The sequence below is a fragment of the Bos indicus genome, chromosome 17 (assembly GCF_029378745.1).
Source record: "Bos indicus isolate NIAB-ARS_2022 breed Sahiwal x Tharparkar chromosome 17, NIAB-ARS_B.indTharparkar_mat_pri_1.0, whole genome shotgun sequence".
In the NCBI taxonomy this organism is placed as follows: domain Eukaryota; kingdom Metazoa; phylum Chordata; class Mammalia; order Artiodactyla; family Bovidae; genus Bos; species Bos indicus.
This window is the reverse complement of record NC_091776.1, coordinates 61942356-61957998: the sequence shown is the minus strand read 5'-3', so window position 1 is coordinate 61957998 and position 15643 is coordinate 61942356. Positions and strand designations below refer to the sequence as shown.

Genomic DNA, 15643 nt, shown 5'->3' with positions numbered 1-15643 from the left:
ATTCCTTCTGCTTTCCCCTGCTGTGAAGTATGTGATTGTAATGTTTGCAGAGCTCACAAAGACCCGATTTCCTTTTGGTTCCAAATGCTTGAAGGCCTGGGAAGTCTGTAATACAGTCAGCAGGATCTAAAAGAAGGTGCTTTTAAGATGTACAAGACTTACCTGGCCAGGTCCCAAGTATAAATCACCTTAAGAACATTTCCTGAACTAAATGATCATGGGTATCAGATGGGCTGACTTCAGACTGCTGCCTTATTTCTCTTAGCCAAGGCTTTAATTGCTAGGTATCATGTGCCTAAACCTCACAAGAAATGAAATACCCAACAGAGGATCAAGGAGGCCTAGAGTCCTCCTCTTAATTGTCCCCTTCCCTATCTCTGGTGTTCAAAAGAATCAAAGCCAAAGAACCATAATGGCAGGGAGGCAGCAGATAGAGTGTAAAAGCACAAGCTGGGAGAAAAGACCCCTAGGCTCCGAAACCAGGCTCTGGCACTCACCAGCGGCATCATCTCAGTCCTGTTGCCAAACTTCTATAGGTTTTTACTTCATCATCTGTCCAACAAGGATACCTCCCTGGGTTACAACGAGGTTAAAATTAACGGGCAAGGGCACACTGGAATATCTAAAACCAGTAAGCCAACTGTAAGATATTACTGGCTGCCAGATTCAGACATTAGAGTAAAATTTAGACTCCATCCGCGGCTCCTAAGCCCCAACATGGTCTGGACCCTCCTCTCCCACCTCCCCTTCTACCACTGCATTCCAGCCCCCTGCTCACTTTGCTGTCCCTCAGCTACCCCAAGGACAGGAGGATGATCAGATTTGTGCTGCTTGCTGCTCCTCTTGCCTGGAACTCCCTGTTACTGGCTTTTTTGTGTGGCTGGCTCTGTGTCAACTGTCTAGGCCTCAGCTCAAATGTTATCTCTTCAGTAAGGTCTTCCCTGGCATCTCTAGCTAATGCTGGCCTCTACCTCCTCTTAAGTTATTCTCTATTAGCAAAATATCCTGATTTGTCTTCTTACTATGAATATCTTTCTCTGGAAATTATCCTATACATTCATTCATTGCTAGATGTCTGTCTCTCTCTCACGTAAACTTTGCAATCTTAGGGACCATCTACTTTGTTCACTGCTATGTTCCTACTGCCTAGAAGAGTCCCTTGCCTGTGGTAAATGAGCAATAATGATTGACAAAATGCAATCTACTCAACTGTAAAATTAGAGATCATGAGTCACCCACTGTGAGTCACTATTTCTCTAAGACCTAGCAAGGTTCCTGGCACATCAGAAGTGTTCAATAAATGTTAGCTAATTGAAATGAATGAATATCTTCAAAATAATTTTTTGGAAACACTGTTCTGTCTTTGAGAGCATCAATCTCAAAAGTTCAATAATATGCTCCTAAACACGTCATTAAAAGAGATAATCCAACCCTGAAAAGCATATGACTTCTGAGGTAAATAAAGTCCAGACAAGGTGATAATATTAGCAACAGAATGTAGGCACTATCTAAGACAAAAACAACACACACACACACACATCCAAGAAGAAGAAAATGAAAACACTCATTTCTGCTGGATGGACTTTGGAATCTCAAGTACACGAAGCAATTTCAATAACCATCTGTTGGTTCAGACTAAATTAGGGCACAATAAAAAAGTGAGTTTTATGACCCCATGTTTATTAAAACATCTGAAAGTAAAGAGTTGGTAGTTATTCCAAACATCCTAAATCTGTCTAAAGATAGACAAAAAAATTTCCCAAAGTAGGACTTTTGCATTAATAACAAATCTATTTAGGGCTCAAAACTGTCTTCTGCATATCCAAAAATTAATAAATAAATCCAATATAAAGCCTTTACAGGGAAACTCATTTTGGTACCACCCAATAACGTCTCCAGAATTAAGCTCATGTCAGGATTTCCATAATCAACTACAGTCTTCCAGGATCTAAAAGTAGGCTACGACAGTTTGCTCAGGGCAAAGAAACTGACAATACATGTTGGTGCCATTTTGCCTTAAAAACAGCTTGAGATTGAACCATCTGAAGGTCAACTTTGAATCCATAAAAATAGAGGAAGGAGTCTAAGGCCTTCGTAATCCTCCAAGAAGTTACCCACATTTGCTTTGCTAACAAAAGGAAGAACTCAATCAAAGAAAAAATTTTGAAGGGAGAGGGACAGATTAGAACATTAACCTGTCAGACCATGGTCCTAATGGTCCCTAGACAATTAGGTTAGAAGAAAGCAAAGGCAGTGAACCTTTTCTTCACAAATATGTGAGAGGGATCAACAGTTTACTGAGCAGGAGAATTAAGAAATCCTCTCCTGGAAAAGTAACTCCAAGAATATTTCTTATTGACGGTTATCAATGACATCAACTTACATGCGAAGGACAGTACACTATTAAAAATCTTATACACACACACACACACACACACACACACACATATATGTATACATACACAGAGAGATCTTTCAATCAGATTGATGGAGCCAAGCATCAAGGTCCAGAAATATAATTTGTGACCATATCTGTGTGACCGAGTCCAGGTGAGTAATAACCCATTCACTGACACACTCCTTACAGACACGTGTCACAAAAAAATTTAAATGCTCTACACATTTTTTTCACTGTCCTTCTGGGAGAAATATAGATATAACATCCTCCACTAACCACTGGATGTAAAACACAAATCATCTAAGGGTAAGTAGATAATGGCAAGTGTTAATTCTCCATTTTAAACTGTTTAAGCTGTTATCATGATATAACACAAAGCAAGACCTTGAACTTGGGTTCCAGCTCCAACTCCTGGTGCCAAGTTTTGTTGAAAACATCTTAGGCACTGTCAAGGCTGTGAAATTCAATACTGAAAACAAAGAAGGACTTCTGAATGTTAAGACTTCCATCAAATATGCTTGCTCACTCATTCACTCACCCAACCCAGGCAGCAGCAGTCACAAGGTCACCAGGGGGTACCTTTGATTTTCCTTACCTGGCACATGCCAAAGCCACGAGGGCAGCAGCAGCATTTTCTTTTTGCTTATGTGGGATGTGTTGGCCTGTGTCAGAAGTCTCCTCTAGCCAGGAGCACAGCAAAGTTTCAATTCCATTGAGACAGTCAGCAGGCTCCTTGGTCAGGCTCAAAGGCTGGCAGTCGCGAAGGCAGTTCAATAGCACCTCAGCAGTGATGTTACAGAGAGAGGGGTCTGTTCTACTCTGGGACTGAATAAGGGGGAAGACCAGCAGGAGCCCCATCCTTGATGTGAAGGGAGCTTGCTCGGGTTGCTGCAACAAGCCCTGGCGTTTGAGCAAGGCCAAAGTTTCTTCATCACCTGAACTCTCCCTTTCATGCTGTTCTTCCAAGGCCAGCTGGCGCTGGGCATTCCACAGTCCTCGCAAGGCATTCAGGCGGTATTCCAGCAGGCGGGCATAGGCGTTGCTCTGATTCCCACAAACAGAGCGCAGACGTTCTGCTAATTCCGTTGGGTTCTTGGTCTCAAATGTTAAAATCTAAGGAAAGAACCAGTAGAGAGGAAGTTGCTATGTATTGCTTCCACCACCACTCTCATCTATGATAAGAGTAAATCTATCCACTGGTATCTAAAAATGGTCCACATCACGGCAGCCTGGATGGAAGGAGAGTTTGGGGGAGAATGGATACTTGTATATATATAGCTGAGTTCCTTTGCTGTCCACCTGAAACTATCACAACACTGTTAACTGGCAATACCCCAGTACAAAATTAAAGTTTAAAATTAAAATTTTAAAGTTAAAAGTTAAAAAAATGGTCCACATCAAAAAATCTTTTGTGACCAAATATGAAAATGTGTGCTATAAAGCCAGGCTGTTGATGGAGATTTTCTTTTCTTGGCATTTCTGCTAATGTTACTATTAAAAGTGAGATTAGAACCTGAATCATGAAAATAGTTAAATATGGAAGTCAAAGTTAATTTGAATAACTTATCTTAGAAAGCTGAGGCATAAATATTTATTCAATCAATTTACAAACCTGTCTCTAACTTCTATTACCAATTAGATTGTCAATAAAAATAGAACAAGTTTCATCTTCAAAATCTAAAATACCTATTAATAAATGATTGCTTATTATTCTCTCCGCTTGAGGAGCATTCCACTCTTACTACTGTTAATCCATTATTTCAATTGGTGACATCATAAATAGATTTATACAGTTCTCATTGATAGCAGAACCACTATTTTCTTTCCAAAAACATACAATTATCAGGAGACCTCCTTGAGATTTTCAGCAGCTGGGGAAATAATAAAACCTCAATCAACTAAGAAATAGATACTAAGATAAAGAATCAAACTAAATTTATGATGCAAAGAGTTTATACACGGAAGTTTGACTAAGTTAAGATGAATAGACTGTTATAACCAGCAAATAAAGGCAGGCACTCCTGAAGCAAGCATATTACAATAGATTATCAGCCACCAGAGGTGTCTGGTTCTCAGTAGACCAGAAAGTCAGGATGGGAAGAGGCTTGGAACAAAAGCAAAGAAAATGCTGTCAAGTCATTGGCACTGGGATTTTCAAGGGTCATAGGTCATTCTATTTTGCTCATAAACTGCAAAATCCTTTTTTTTAACCTCAAATTTTGCCCTTAAATCCTGTAACTGCCTAGCTTAGCTATACATGCAAGCCACTAAACTAAAAAAATGTTCAGTTTAAAAAAACATTCTAATTCAGAAAATTAACTACATGTATATCTCATTTAACTGATTTAAAAAAATAGTCAACCCAGTTAAAAGCAACCAATTCAAACTTCAGTGCCAATGTCAGGTCAGAAATAATATCCAAATGCCATAACATTTCAACCAACAACTTAGCAATAAAAAGCAATGAACTACTGATCCCCACAACCTCAGTGAATCTCAATGGCATTTTGTTGAGTGAGAGAAATCAATTTCAAAAGGTTCCATCTGCATGATTCTATTTATTACTTCCTGGGGAAAAAAATGTATAGGGATTAAAAAAAACAGATCAATGGTTGCCAGAGGTTGGGGTACATGCAGGGTGTGACTATTTAGGGAGAGTATAAGAAGGTTCATGAAGACAAACTGTTCTATACCTTGAACAGCACTGGTGGTCACATGAATCTTACATGTGCTAAGTGGTTGCATGAATCTTACATGTGTTAAGTGGTTATATGAATTAATATATGTGTTAAGAGTCATAGCACTGTACTTAACCCCCCAAAAAATGTCCATTTTACCATACGATAATTTTTAAACAAAATTTTTAAAAGTTCTAACCAGGCAATAGTTGTATTCAACTAGGTATCACTGGGTAAAGCTATATTGCAAATCATATTATTAAAAATAAGAACTAGGGACATTTCTACTTAGTTTTTACTAAAGAGTATCAAACAGATGATTATAATGTCCTTTACCATCAAGTCATACAAATTTCATCATCCCACCCTTTTGTCTAGATTCAAACACAAATTACACTTTTGATTATTTTTCACAAATGGTAACAGATAAAATAACTACAAATTCCTTTAGAAAGGATCGCATTTCAGAGGTGACTATCTACCCTGAAGTAATCATACCTAAGGAAGCTAGCTTGCCTATTTTCTTTTTAAGATCTCCCCTCAAAAAGTCAGTAACCAGCTTCCACCATCATGGTTAACAATCAAAGATGGAGATACTTTTAATGTGAAAAACCACAGAATTTTAAATTTGGTCATCTCAAGTTATGAAGGTCTAAACAAATTTTGTTACATTTTTTTTAAATTTTATTTTATTTTTAAACTTTACATAATTGTATTAGTTTTGCCAAATATCAAAATAAATCCGCCACAGGTATACATTTGTGATTTCTACCCAGTAAAACCCTTTGATACACAATACATATGCACTCCAGATACATTTTTACTTATGCTACACTGAGCAGCTACTTATGTTATATGAAGCAACTCCTGAAAAATTCAATATAGGCTTTTATTGGACACAAGAATCAAACAACAATTCAGTATCATTCAGTTCAGTCGCTCAGTTGTGTCTGACTCTTTGCGACCCAAGAACTGCAGCCCTCCAGGCTTCCCTGTCTATCGCCAACTCCCAAAGCTTGCTCAAACTCATGTCCAGCGAGTCGGTGATGCCATCCAACCATCTCATCCTCTGTCATCCCCTTCACGTCCTGCCTTCAATCTTTCCCAGCATCAGGATCTTTTCTAATGAGTCAGTTCTTCACATCAGGTGGCCAAAGTATTGGAGCCTCAGCTTCAGCATCAGTCCTTCCAATGAATATTCAGGACTGATTTCCTTTAGGATTGACTGATTTGATCCCCTTGCTGTTCAAAGGACTCTCAAGAGTCTTCTCTAAACACAGTTCAAAAGCATCAATTCTTCGGCGTTTAGCTTTCTTTACAGTCCAACTCTCACATCCATACATGACTACTGGAAAAACTATAGCTTTGACTAGACAGGCCTTTGTCAGCAAAGTAATGTCTCTGCTTTTTAATATGTGGTCTAGGTTGGTCATAGCTTTCCTTCCAAGGAAGAAGCATCTTTTAAATTTCATGGTTGCAGTCACCATCTGCAGTGATTTTGGAGTCTAAGAAAATAAAGTCTGTCACTGTTTCCATTGTTTCCCGATCTGTTTGCCATGAAGTGATGGGACCAGATGCCATGATCTTAGTTTTTTGAATGTTGAGTTTTAGGCCAGCTTTTTCACTCGCCTCCTTCACTTTTAAGAGGCTCTTTAGTTCCTCTTTGCTTTCTGCCATAAGGGTAGTGTCATCTGCATATCTGATGTTGATATTTCCCCATGCAATCCTGATTCCAGCTTGTGCTTCATCTAGCCTGGCATTTCACATGATGTACTCTGCATGTAAGTTAAATAAGCAGGGTGACAGTATACAGCTTTGATGTACTCCTTTCCCAATTTGGAACCAGTCCATTGTTCCATGTGTGGTTTTAACTGTTGCTTCTTGACCTGCATAAAGATTTCTCAAGAGGCAATTAGGGGCTTCCTTGATAGCTCAGTTGGTAAAGAATCCACCTGCAATGCAGGAGACTCCAGTTCAATTCCTCCTGGAGAAGAAATAGGCTACCCACTCCAGTATTCTCGGGCTTCCCTTGTGGCTCAGCTGGTAAAGAATCACCTGCAATGCGGGAGATCTGGGTTTGATCCGTGGGTTGGGAAGATCCCCTAGAGAAGGGAAAGGCTACCCACTCCAGTATTCTGGCCTGGAGAAGTCCATGGGGTCGCAAAGAGTCAGACACAACCAAGCAACTTTCAATAAGGTGGTGTGGTATTCCCATCTCTAAGAATTTTCCATAGTTCATTGTGATCCACACAGTCAAAGGCTTTTTAGCATATTCAATGAAATAGAAATAGATGTTTTTCTGGAATTCTCTTGCTTTTTCTATGATCCAATGGATGCTGCCAATTTGATCTCTGGTTCCTCTGCCTTTTCTAAAGTAACATTGCTGCTGCTGCTGCTGCTAAGTCGCTTCAGTTGTGTCCGACTCTGTGAGACCCCACAGATGGCAGCCCACCAGGCTCCCCTGCCCCTGGGATTCTCTGGGCAAGAACACTGGAGTGGGTTGCATTTCCTTCTCCAATGCATGAAAGTGAAAAGTGAAAGTGAAGTTGCTCAGTCGTGTCCGACTCTTAGGGACCCCATGGACTGTAGACCACCAGGCTCCTCCGTCCATGGGATTTTCCAGGCAAGAGTACTGGAGTGGGTTGCCATTGCCTTCTCCGAAAGTAACATTAAACTCAACTATTTACTTTTATTACTAAATGCTTCTGAAATTTGTTCCTTCATGTTTCATAAAATGATGTATATGGCAGAATCTGAGGTTAACTTCAAATATTAAGATTATCTGAAAAAATACATACTACTACATTTTTCTGATGGTTCTATTTCTTACAAGCACTTTAGTTATATTTTTAGCATTCCACTTGAAAGACAAATATTCTGAAAGGATTTGATTAACCAAATAATACATAATATACACACTTAAGTGACTGTTATGTTTATTGATTTGGCAGTACCTAAAGCACACTATGCTTTCAGAAATCCATTAGGTTACTCAGCATTATCCATTTCAATGGCCTCTTATGAAAACTAAGAACTGTCTGATATGCTGCTGTTTTTAAGAATTCTAAAGTTTGAAAGTCATGGCCTAAAATCATTTTATAAAGAGAAAGAGATCATACCTTTGGGTTTTAGTGAGTTAGCTATGGAGGATCTTTTCTGGTACTTGCGAATATTAAATAATTTGTCTCTGATGCTCATATAAAACCACTACTCTTAGTAACAGTTCTTGATCAAGAAGATAAAAGACCAAAATATCATTAGAAAATTAAATTTTTTTTTAAAAAAGGAAAAAGGCTATTTCAGGAAAAGGGAAGATCCCTGACACCTTTAATCAGAAGACAGGTTTACTAACTGTACGTTGGTGACAATGCTGATGTCACCAAAGTATTAAGGGAATGACACTCAAAATATTAACTCAAAGCCTTAATGTAATTTTTCATCATACATGACATATATGTTTTGAAGCTAAAAAACAATCATTCTGGAAAGCTGAGAGAAAGGAGGCAAAATATTCTTTACCAGCCATATCTAGCTTTGAACAAGACTCCAGTATCGACAGAAGAGTTAGAGAGGATTGTATCATTTTAACCAACTTTTTTTTCATTTGGGAAACACAGAACATATACCTACCAGTCATGATGCGAAATATGGTAGGACTAAGCATACCTTATTGTATGCTAAATAATAAGAGGCTTTTCGGGTAATAGAAAATATTGTATATACACATTAGGAAATTAACTAGACTAATAAATCAGTAGAAAAATCAAGATTAGGGAATGAACTACTATACCCTCCTAAATGTAAATCTCAATTTCCATATACTTTGCTGTTCAGAATACCAGAGATGTAATTCTCTAAAAGGGTCAATATGTAGCTAAAACATATATAATCTCCTACCTCTCAAAGAAACAGAAAGCAAACCCATTTCTAAGTTATCCAAAAGAAACATTCCAGAAATAAAAACACACAGAGAGATTTTCACTGCAGTCTTATCACAGTGGAAAAAGTAGAAGCAATTTCAAAATTCAGAAGTGTTCAATTAAATTATATCATAATGGAGTATTGTAGAATAAAAATAATTAAAACTATACAACAATAAAAAGCAGTATAAAAATTGTATATGCCCTATAATAAGGTAAAACATTCTTATTCAATTTTGAAATGTCATTAATATTTGAGGTAATATAAACAGGTGGGTTTTTTCCCACTATTGAAAAAAAACTGTGATGACAAGTTAAATAGTTTATATTGAGGAAAAGTAGTCATAACTAGAGCTGGTATTTTACAGCAGCAAGCACTGTCTTTAATAACTCCTAGTCAAACAAATGGTAGCTGATATAATCAACATTGGGGGATGTATCTGACAAAGCACAAGCGTAAGGACCACAGGGAGTGTTTTCTTTAAATCAGTTCATTAGGCCCATCTATTGTACTTCAGCAGCAGTTTTTCTCACCGTAGGGCTCGTTAGGCGGAAGACTGTGGTGGGATGGGGGAGACCACCACAGATGCTGAGAACTATCAGTGAACAATAAAACTGTTCATTCTCCAAAAAGAAACGAGATTTAAAACTCAGGATCACGGAAGCTCCAAATAAATTATTACACTCCCTAGTATGAATAAATTATTATACTCCCTAGTAAGGTTCATTAACTGATTCAATTCATTATATGAACCTGTCAGCATAAAATGAATTTATACATGAATTATTCCAAAGCAGATTGAACTGGCCCAACTTGCAACCCCAGGACAAAACTTTTCAGTAGTCAACAGAATACCAAAATTCTCTCAAACATTAGAGTGAGTTTTTAAACCCTTTTATAGATTTTCCTACAATTTTTTTTTACATTATGAAGATGGCAGTTATGGTCAAATTGAATTGCATCTGGCAACTCAAAGATCAGAAAGATTTTATGTGAACCAAGTAAGTGAATCAAGAATCAAAGGATGGAACTCTATCTCTAATACAAAAGCCTAAATCAAAAGTGGATCCGTTATCAATTAAATTAGACCCTGAAGCTGCACAACCTTATTCAGTCTTGTATGTATTCAAACTCTCATCAGCATCTATTTTTTAAAACGGTCTTAACTGATAACCACGATTAAATTTCACACTTTAATTCATGAGTTTTAGCCCTTAGCTTGGTGCCAAAACTAGGAATGGACTCTGCCTTGTTACCAGGCTAATTAGCTTTGGCTCTGTTCTGGAACTCCAGCACGTGGTGATTTCTCCCAAATCGCTGGATAAACTGAGAGCAGTTTTTATTGAGAGCACAACTGTTAGAACTCTGAGGACTCCTAAATGTAAGAAATCACTGTTCAAATTCTTTTTGCATAAAAGTTCCATCTTATCCTAATCCCTGCCTAGTTTTCATCTCTGTCATGTTCTATGACCAGGGTTCTATTTTTCCATCTCCCTGCTAATGTGGCCTGAATATCCTATACCACTAAGTTTAAATCCTACCTATCATTTAGAACTCAGCTCTGCTCCACCATCAACTTTGAAACACACTTTTCTTCCTCTCACTTCCCCTTCCGAGAATAACCTTTTATTATTAGTTGCTTTATAAGTTTTGTGGCTAAGTCATGTCTAATTCTTATGACCCCAGGGACTATAGCCCACCAGGCTCCTCTGTCCATGGGATTTCACAGGCAGGAATACTGGAGTGGGTTGACATTTCCTTCTCCAGGGGATCTTCCTGACACAGGGATCAAACCTGAGTCTCCTGCATTGCAGGCAGATTCTTTACCTACTGAGCCATCAGGGAAGTCCCAGAAAACCTTTTGGTATTCCCATATTATCTAGGACATACCTCTATCAAAGGGTCAGATACAAACTCTAAGAGAAAATGTGCCTGCTATTTCAACAGATGTATCAAAGATTTGTTTTTAAATATTTATTTTTATTTATTTATTTGGCTGCAGCTCGTTGCAGGCAAGTGAGACCTTTAGCTGAGGCATGGGAACTCAGTTGCAACATGCGGGATCTAGCTTCCTGACCAGGGATGGAACCCTGCATTGTGAGCATGGAGTCTTAACCACTGGGCAACAAGGAAAGTTCCTCAATGAATTTGTTTTTCTCCCTATACCACTTCATATTACTTTGTTTTTAATTTTTAAACTTTTTTTTAATTGGAGGATACAACGGTGTTGATTTCTGCTGTACAACAATATGAATCAGCTATACCTATACATATATCCCCTCCCTTTTCAGTCTCCCTCCCACCCCCATCCCAGCCTCAGTGATTTGTTTTTAATAAATGATGTCTGCCGGGAGCTATCTCCCGGCATATTGCATATTGAGTGCAGCACTTTCACAGCATAATCTTTCAGGATCTGGAACAGCTCAACTGGAAGTCTATCACTGCCAGGAGCCAGTGTGAGGAACTCCGTCCGTGGCAAAGGTCATGAGGAAGGAGGCTCGGCATCCGCAAAGGCGGGATCGAGCCTCAGGAGTCCCCCTGGAAATTCTCGAGCATCTACCCCCAAAACCAGAGTCTGCCTACTTTCTGCTTTGTGCTCTCACCTACACCTCTGACTTTATGGGGGGGGCTGTCCCCCACTACCTCTCTCTGAAAAAAGAGTTAACTTATAGCTCCAGTTAATAAAGTTCCTGGGTGTGATAGTGTTTCAACCTACAAACTCCTTTGGAAGTCCTCTAGCCTGCCTGAATAGGTTTTTCTGGCCACATGTGATTGCTCAGAGCCTCCCAACTGTGAGAGGCATGAGATGTTCTAAACTGTCTAAATACAGAGTCCTTTGAGCAGTTAAAAGATTGATTAGAAATTGTATTGGTGAAGGGTTTTTCACTTGTTGGGCCAATGTTTGCTGCTAAGTCTCCATATCCCTTATCTGCTGTGTCCCTGGCAGTGTATTGATTAATATAATTGGTGTAAGTAGTACCTTTAATGTTTGTAACCTTGGACCCTTGAGTTAATTCTTTTTCTTGTTACAGCCCACCATACCTTTGCCCTATAGGAATGCAACTTTAATGCTTTTGGAGGGTGGCGCCTGACTAATCACCTTTAGAGAAAAATAAGTTTTCTGAAGAAAGGGTCTTAAAATGTTAAAAGGCCTCCGGGCCAGAAGATGATGCAAATCACCTAAACTTTTGCATATGATAAGTTTGCAGGAAGAAAGCCTGGCTTACTGCATGACTCTACCCCTTCCCCCATTATCCTCTATGTATAACTTAAGGTATAAAAACTACTTTGAAAAATAAGGTGCGGGCCTTGTTCATGGAAACTTGGTCTCCCCATGTCCTTTCTCTCACCTGGCTGAATTATTCAGCCTATTTTCTCTACTGAATTTCCTCACTGAGCTATCCTTATTTCAGTCTCTTTTCTCCACTGAATTTCTTCACTGAGCTATCCTTATTTAACCACTCTTTATATCCTTAATTAACGTTTAATTAAGCAATTGTTTCCTGATCTTCGCCAATGCTGTCCCCGCTTCGAATTCCCTGGATCCACCGGCAGATGTCCATGAAGGAAATGTAGTGAGTGGTATGTAGAGTGACTCTTCAAAGTTGATCTGAGGCATAGAGTCCAAATCTAAAAATTTCTCCATGTTACAAAATCATTTTTTTTCACCAAAGTCTTGACAAAACCAATACAAATCATCCCTCTATGCTTAGTAATCAACAGAGTAAAATTCGGAGAAAGATGTAGAAATGAACTCTCAAAATGGTTTCAATGCTATTATAAATTTTATTATTTTTTCTATTTAAAGAAAAAAGATAACTATGCAAAGACTAACTTTACTTGTTATTGCTTGAATTACATATTTAATGAAAAGACTATCATTGTGACATATTCACTAAATGCTTAGCATAAATATCTTAGTAAGAAAGCCACTGATGACAATTTAAAAATACAAAAATATAACAACTTGAAAAAGGAAATTATGCAGCCCCCAAGATGTATAATACACTCTACTATAATGTTATTTAAATCTGTACCCCTATTTCAACTGTGAACTCTGAAAGAGGGAACCATGTCTTATTCATACTTGTATCAGTGTCTGGCATATAAATGTTTGATAAATTAATGAATGAGAAGATACATAAATTCCAAGAATAATGCTCTTAGGATGTACAGCTGGTTCCCACTGTTACATCCAAGTAACCTTCCCTCATTTGGACTAATTAAATTTCTGCCTTCTGGAGCAATGGAAAATAACTATTCCTCTTCTATGTAAGAATCTTCTAATTAGATGAAGAAAATATATGCGACAGAGGAGGGAACATGAGATATGAGTTAGGGTAGTTGCTTTTAACCGTGGCTAAACATTGAGAACTGCCTTGAGAGCTTTCAGATAATATTTAATGGGCCCCACCCCAGCCCGATTAACTCAAAATATCTAGGCTTTTGTTTTGCTTAACTTCAGAGGTGAATGAGATACACAGCCAAAATTACAAACCACTGAGTTAAGGAAACTAAGTTCTAGCTGAGCCTCTGCAAATAATTCTCCACTTAGTCATTTTACTTATATTCTCTCAGTCTGTGTTTCTACATTTATAGAAATGAGGGGTTTACACCATTAAGATCAAAGGAAATCATGTACAGAGAGTGCTCTGAAAAATCCGAAATCTGATGGAACCCTGATCTAGAAGTGAGATCCAGAGATAAAGTTACAGGAAATTTAGACGACAGAAAAAAACATGTTGAACTATACCAGGCAGGTGCAATAAGTATAAACTCAGCAGAGGCCACAGGACTGGAAAAGGTCGGTTTTCATTCCAATCCCAGAGAAGGGCAATGCCGAAGAATGTTTAAACTACCATACTATTGCACTCATTTCACATGTAGTAAGGTTATGCTCAAAAATCCTTCAAGTTAGGCTTCAGCAGTATGTGAACTGAGAACTTCCAATATACAAGCTGGGTTTAGAAAAGGCAGAAGAACCAGAGATCAAATTGCCAATATTCTTCAGATCATAGAAGAAAGCAAGGGAATTCCAGAAAAACATCTACTTCACTGACTATGCTAAAGCCTTTGACTGTGTGGATCACAATTTACTGTGGAAAATTCTTCAAGAGATGAGAATACCAGACCACTTATCTGTCTCCTGAGAACCTTTATGCAGGATAAGAAGCAACAGTTAGAATCAGACATGGAACAACTGACTGGTTTCTGATTGGGAAAAGAGTATGACAAGGTTGTATATTGTCACCCCACTCATTTAACTTCTATGCAGAGTACATAATGAGAAATGCCAGGCTGGATGAAGCACAAGCTGGAATCAAGAATGCCGGGAGAAACATCAACAACCTCAGATATGCAGATGATACCACTCTAATGGCAGAAAGTGAAGAGGATCTAAAGAGCATCTTGATGAGGATGAAAGAGGAGAGTGAAAAGGCTGGCTTAAAACTCAACATTAAAAAACTAAGACCATGACATCCGGCCCCATCATATCATGGCAAACAGATGGGGGAAAAGTGGAAGCAGTGGCAGACTTTATTTTCTTGGGCTCCAAAATCACTGTGGACGGTGACTGCAGCCATGAAATTAAAAGACGCTGGCTCCTTGGAAGGAAAGCTATGACAAACTTAACATACTAAAAAGCAGAGATCACTTTGCCAACAAAGTTCCACACAGTCAAAGCTATGGTAGTTCCAGTAGTCATGTACAGATGTGAGTTGGACCATAAGGAAGGCTGAGCACCGAAGAACTGATGCTTTCAAATTGTGGTGCTGGAAAAGACTCTTGGACACAGCAAGGAGATCAAACCAGTCAATCCTAAAGGAAATCAACCTTGAATATTCATTAGAAGGGCTGATGCTGAAGCTGAAGCTCCAATACTTTGGCCACCTGATGTGAAGAGCCGACTCACTGGAAAAGACTCTGATGCTGGGAAAGATTGAAAGCAAAAGGAGAAAGGGGTGGCAGAGGATGAGATAGTTAGATAGAATCACCAACTTAATGGACACGAATCTGAGCAAACTCCAGGAGACAGCGAAGGACAAGGAAGCCTGGCATGCTGCGGCCCATGGGGTTGAAAAGAGTCAGACACAACTTAGCGACTCAACAATACCAAAGGAAACTCAACAGGACAAAGAACCAACTTTCTGCAAGGCAGAGGAAGGAAAAAATAGAGAGAAGTAACATGTAGTTTAAAAACATCAACCTGGGACTTCCCTTGTGGTCTAGTGGGTAAGACTCTATGTTCCCAATGCAGAGGCCCCAGGTTTTGATCCCTGGTTGGGGAACTCGATCCCACATGCATGCTGCAACTATGAGTCCACATGCTGCAACTAAGATCCGGCACAGTCAAAATAAAATAAATATTAAAAAAAAAATCAACCAGTGTCATTGTGTGTCCTATTTATATCCTGATTCAAACAACCAATCTTTTTAAAAATATTAGCACAATCATAAGACCACTGGAAATGCAAATGCTGTCTACATACTTAATTATATTTTAAAAAGTTAAAGATATGAAAGATTATGATTGTTTTTAAGGATTCCTCACCTCTTTAGATACATACTGAAACATTTATGGATAAAGTGATAGGATGTCATGTATTTACTTTAAAATAATATGAGAATAATATGAGAAAGAGAG

At 38.5% G+C, this 15643-nt stretch overlaps 1 protein-coding gene across 5 annotated transcripts in view; it reads right to left on the bottom strand.

Moving 5' to 3' along the window:
* HECTD4 (HECT domain E3 ubiquitin protein ligase 4) overlaps nucleotides 1-15643 on the bottom strand; it is a 170542-nt gene that overhangs the window by 113620 nt on the left and 41279 nt on the right. For all 5 annotated transcript variants that reach the window (XM_070769659.1, XM_019977315.2, XM_070769661.1 and 2 more), the window contains exon 2: nucleotides 2994-3511. In XM_070769659.1, the coding sequence (XP_070625760.1) occupies nucleotides 2994-3511 (518 nt within the window). The remainder of the gene's footprint in view (nucleotides 1-2993; nucleotides 3512-15643) is intronic.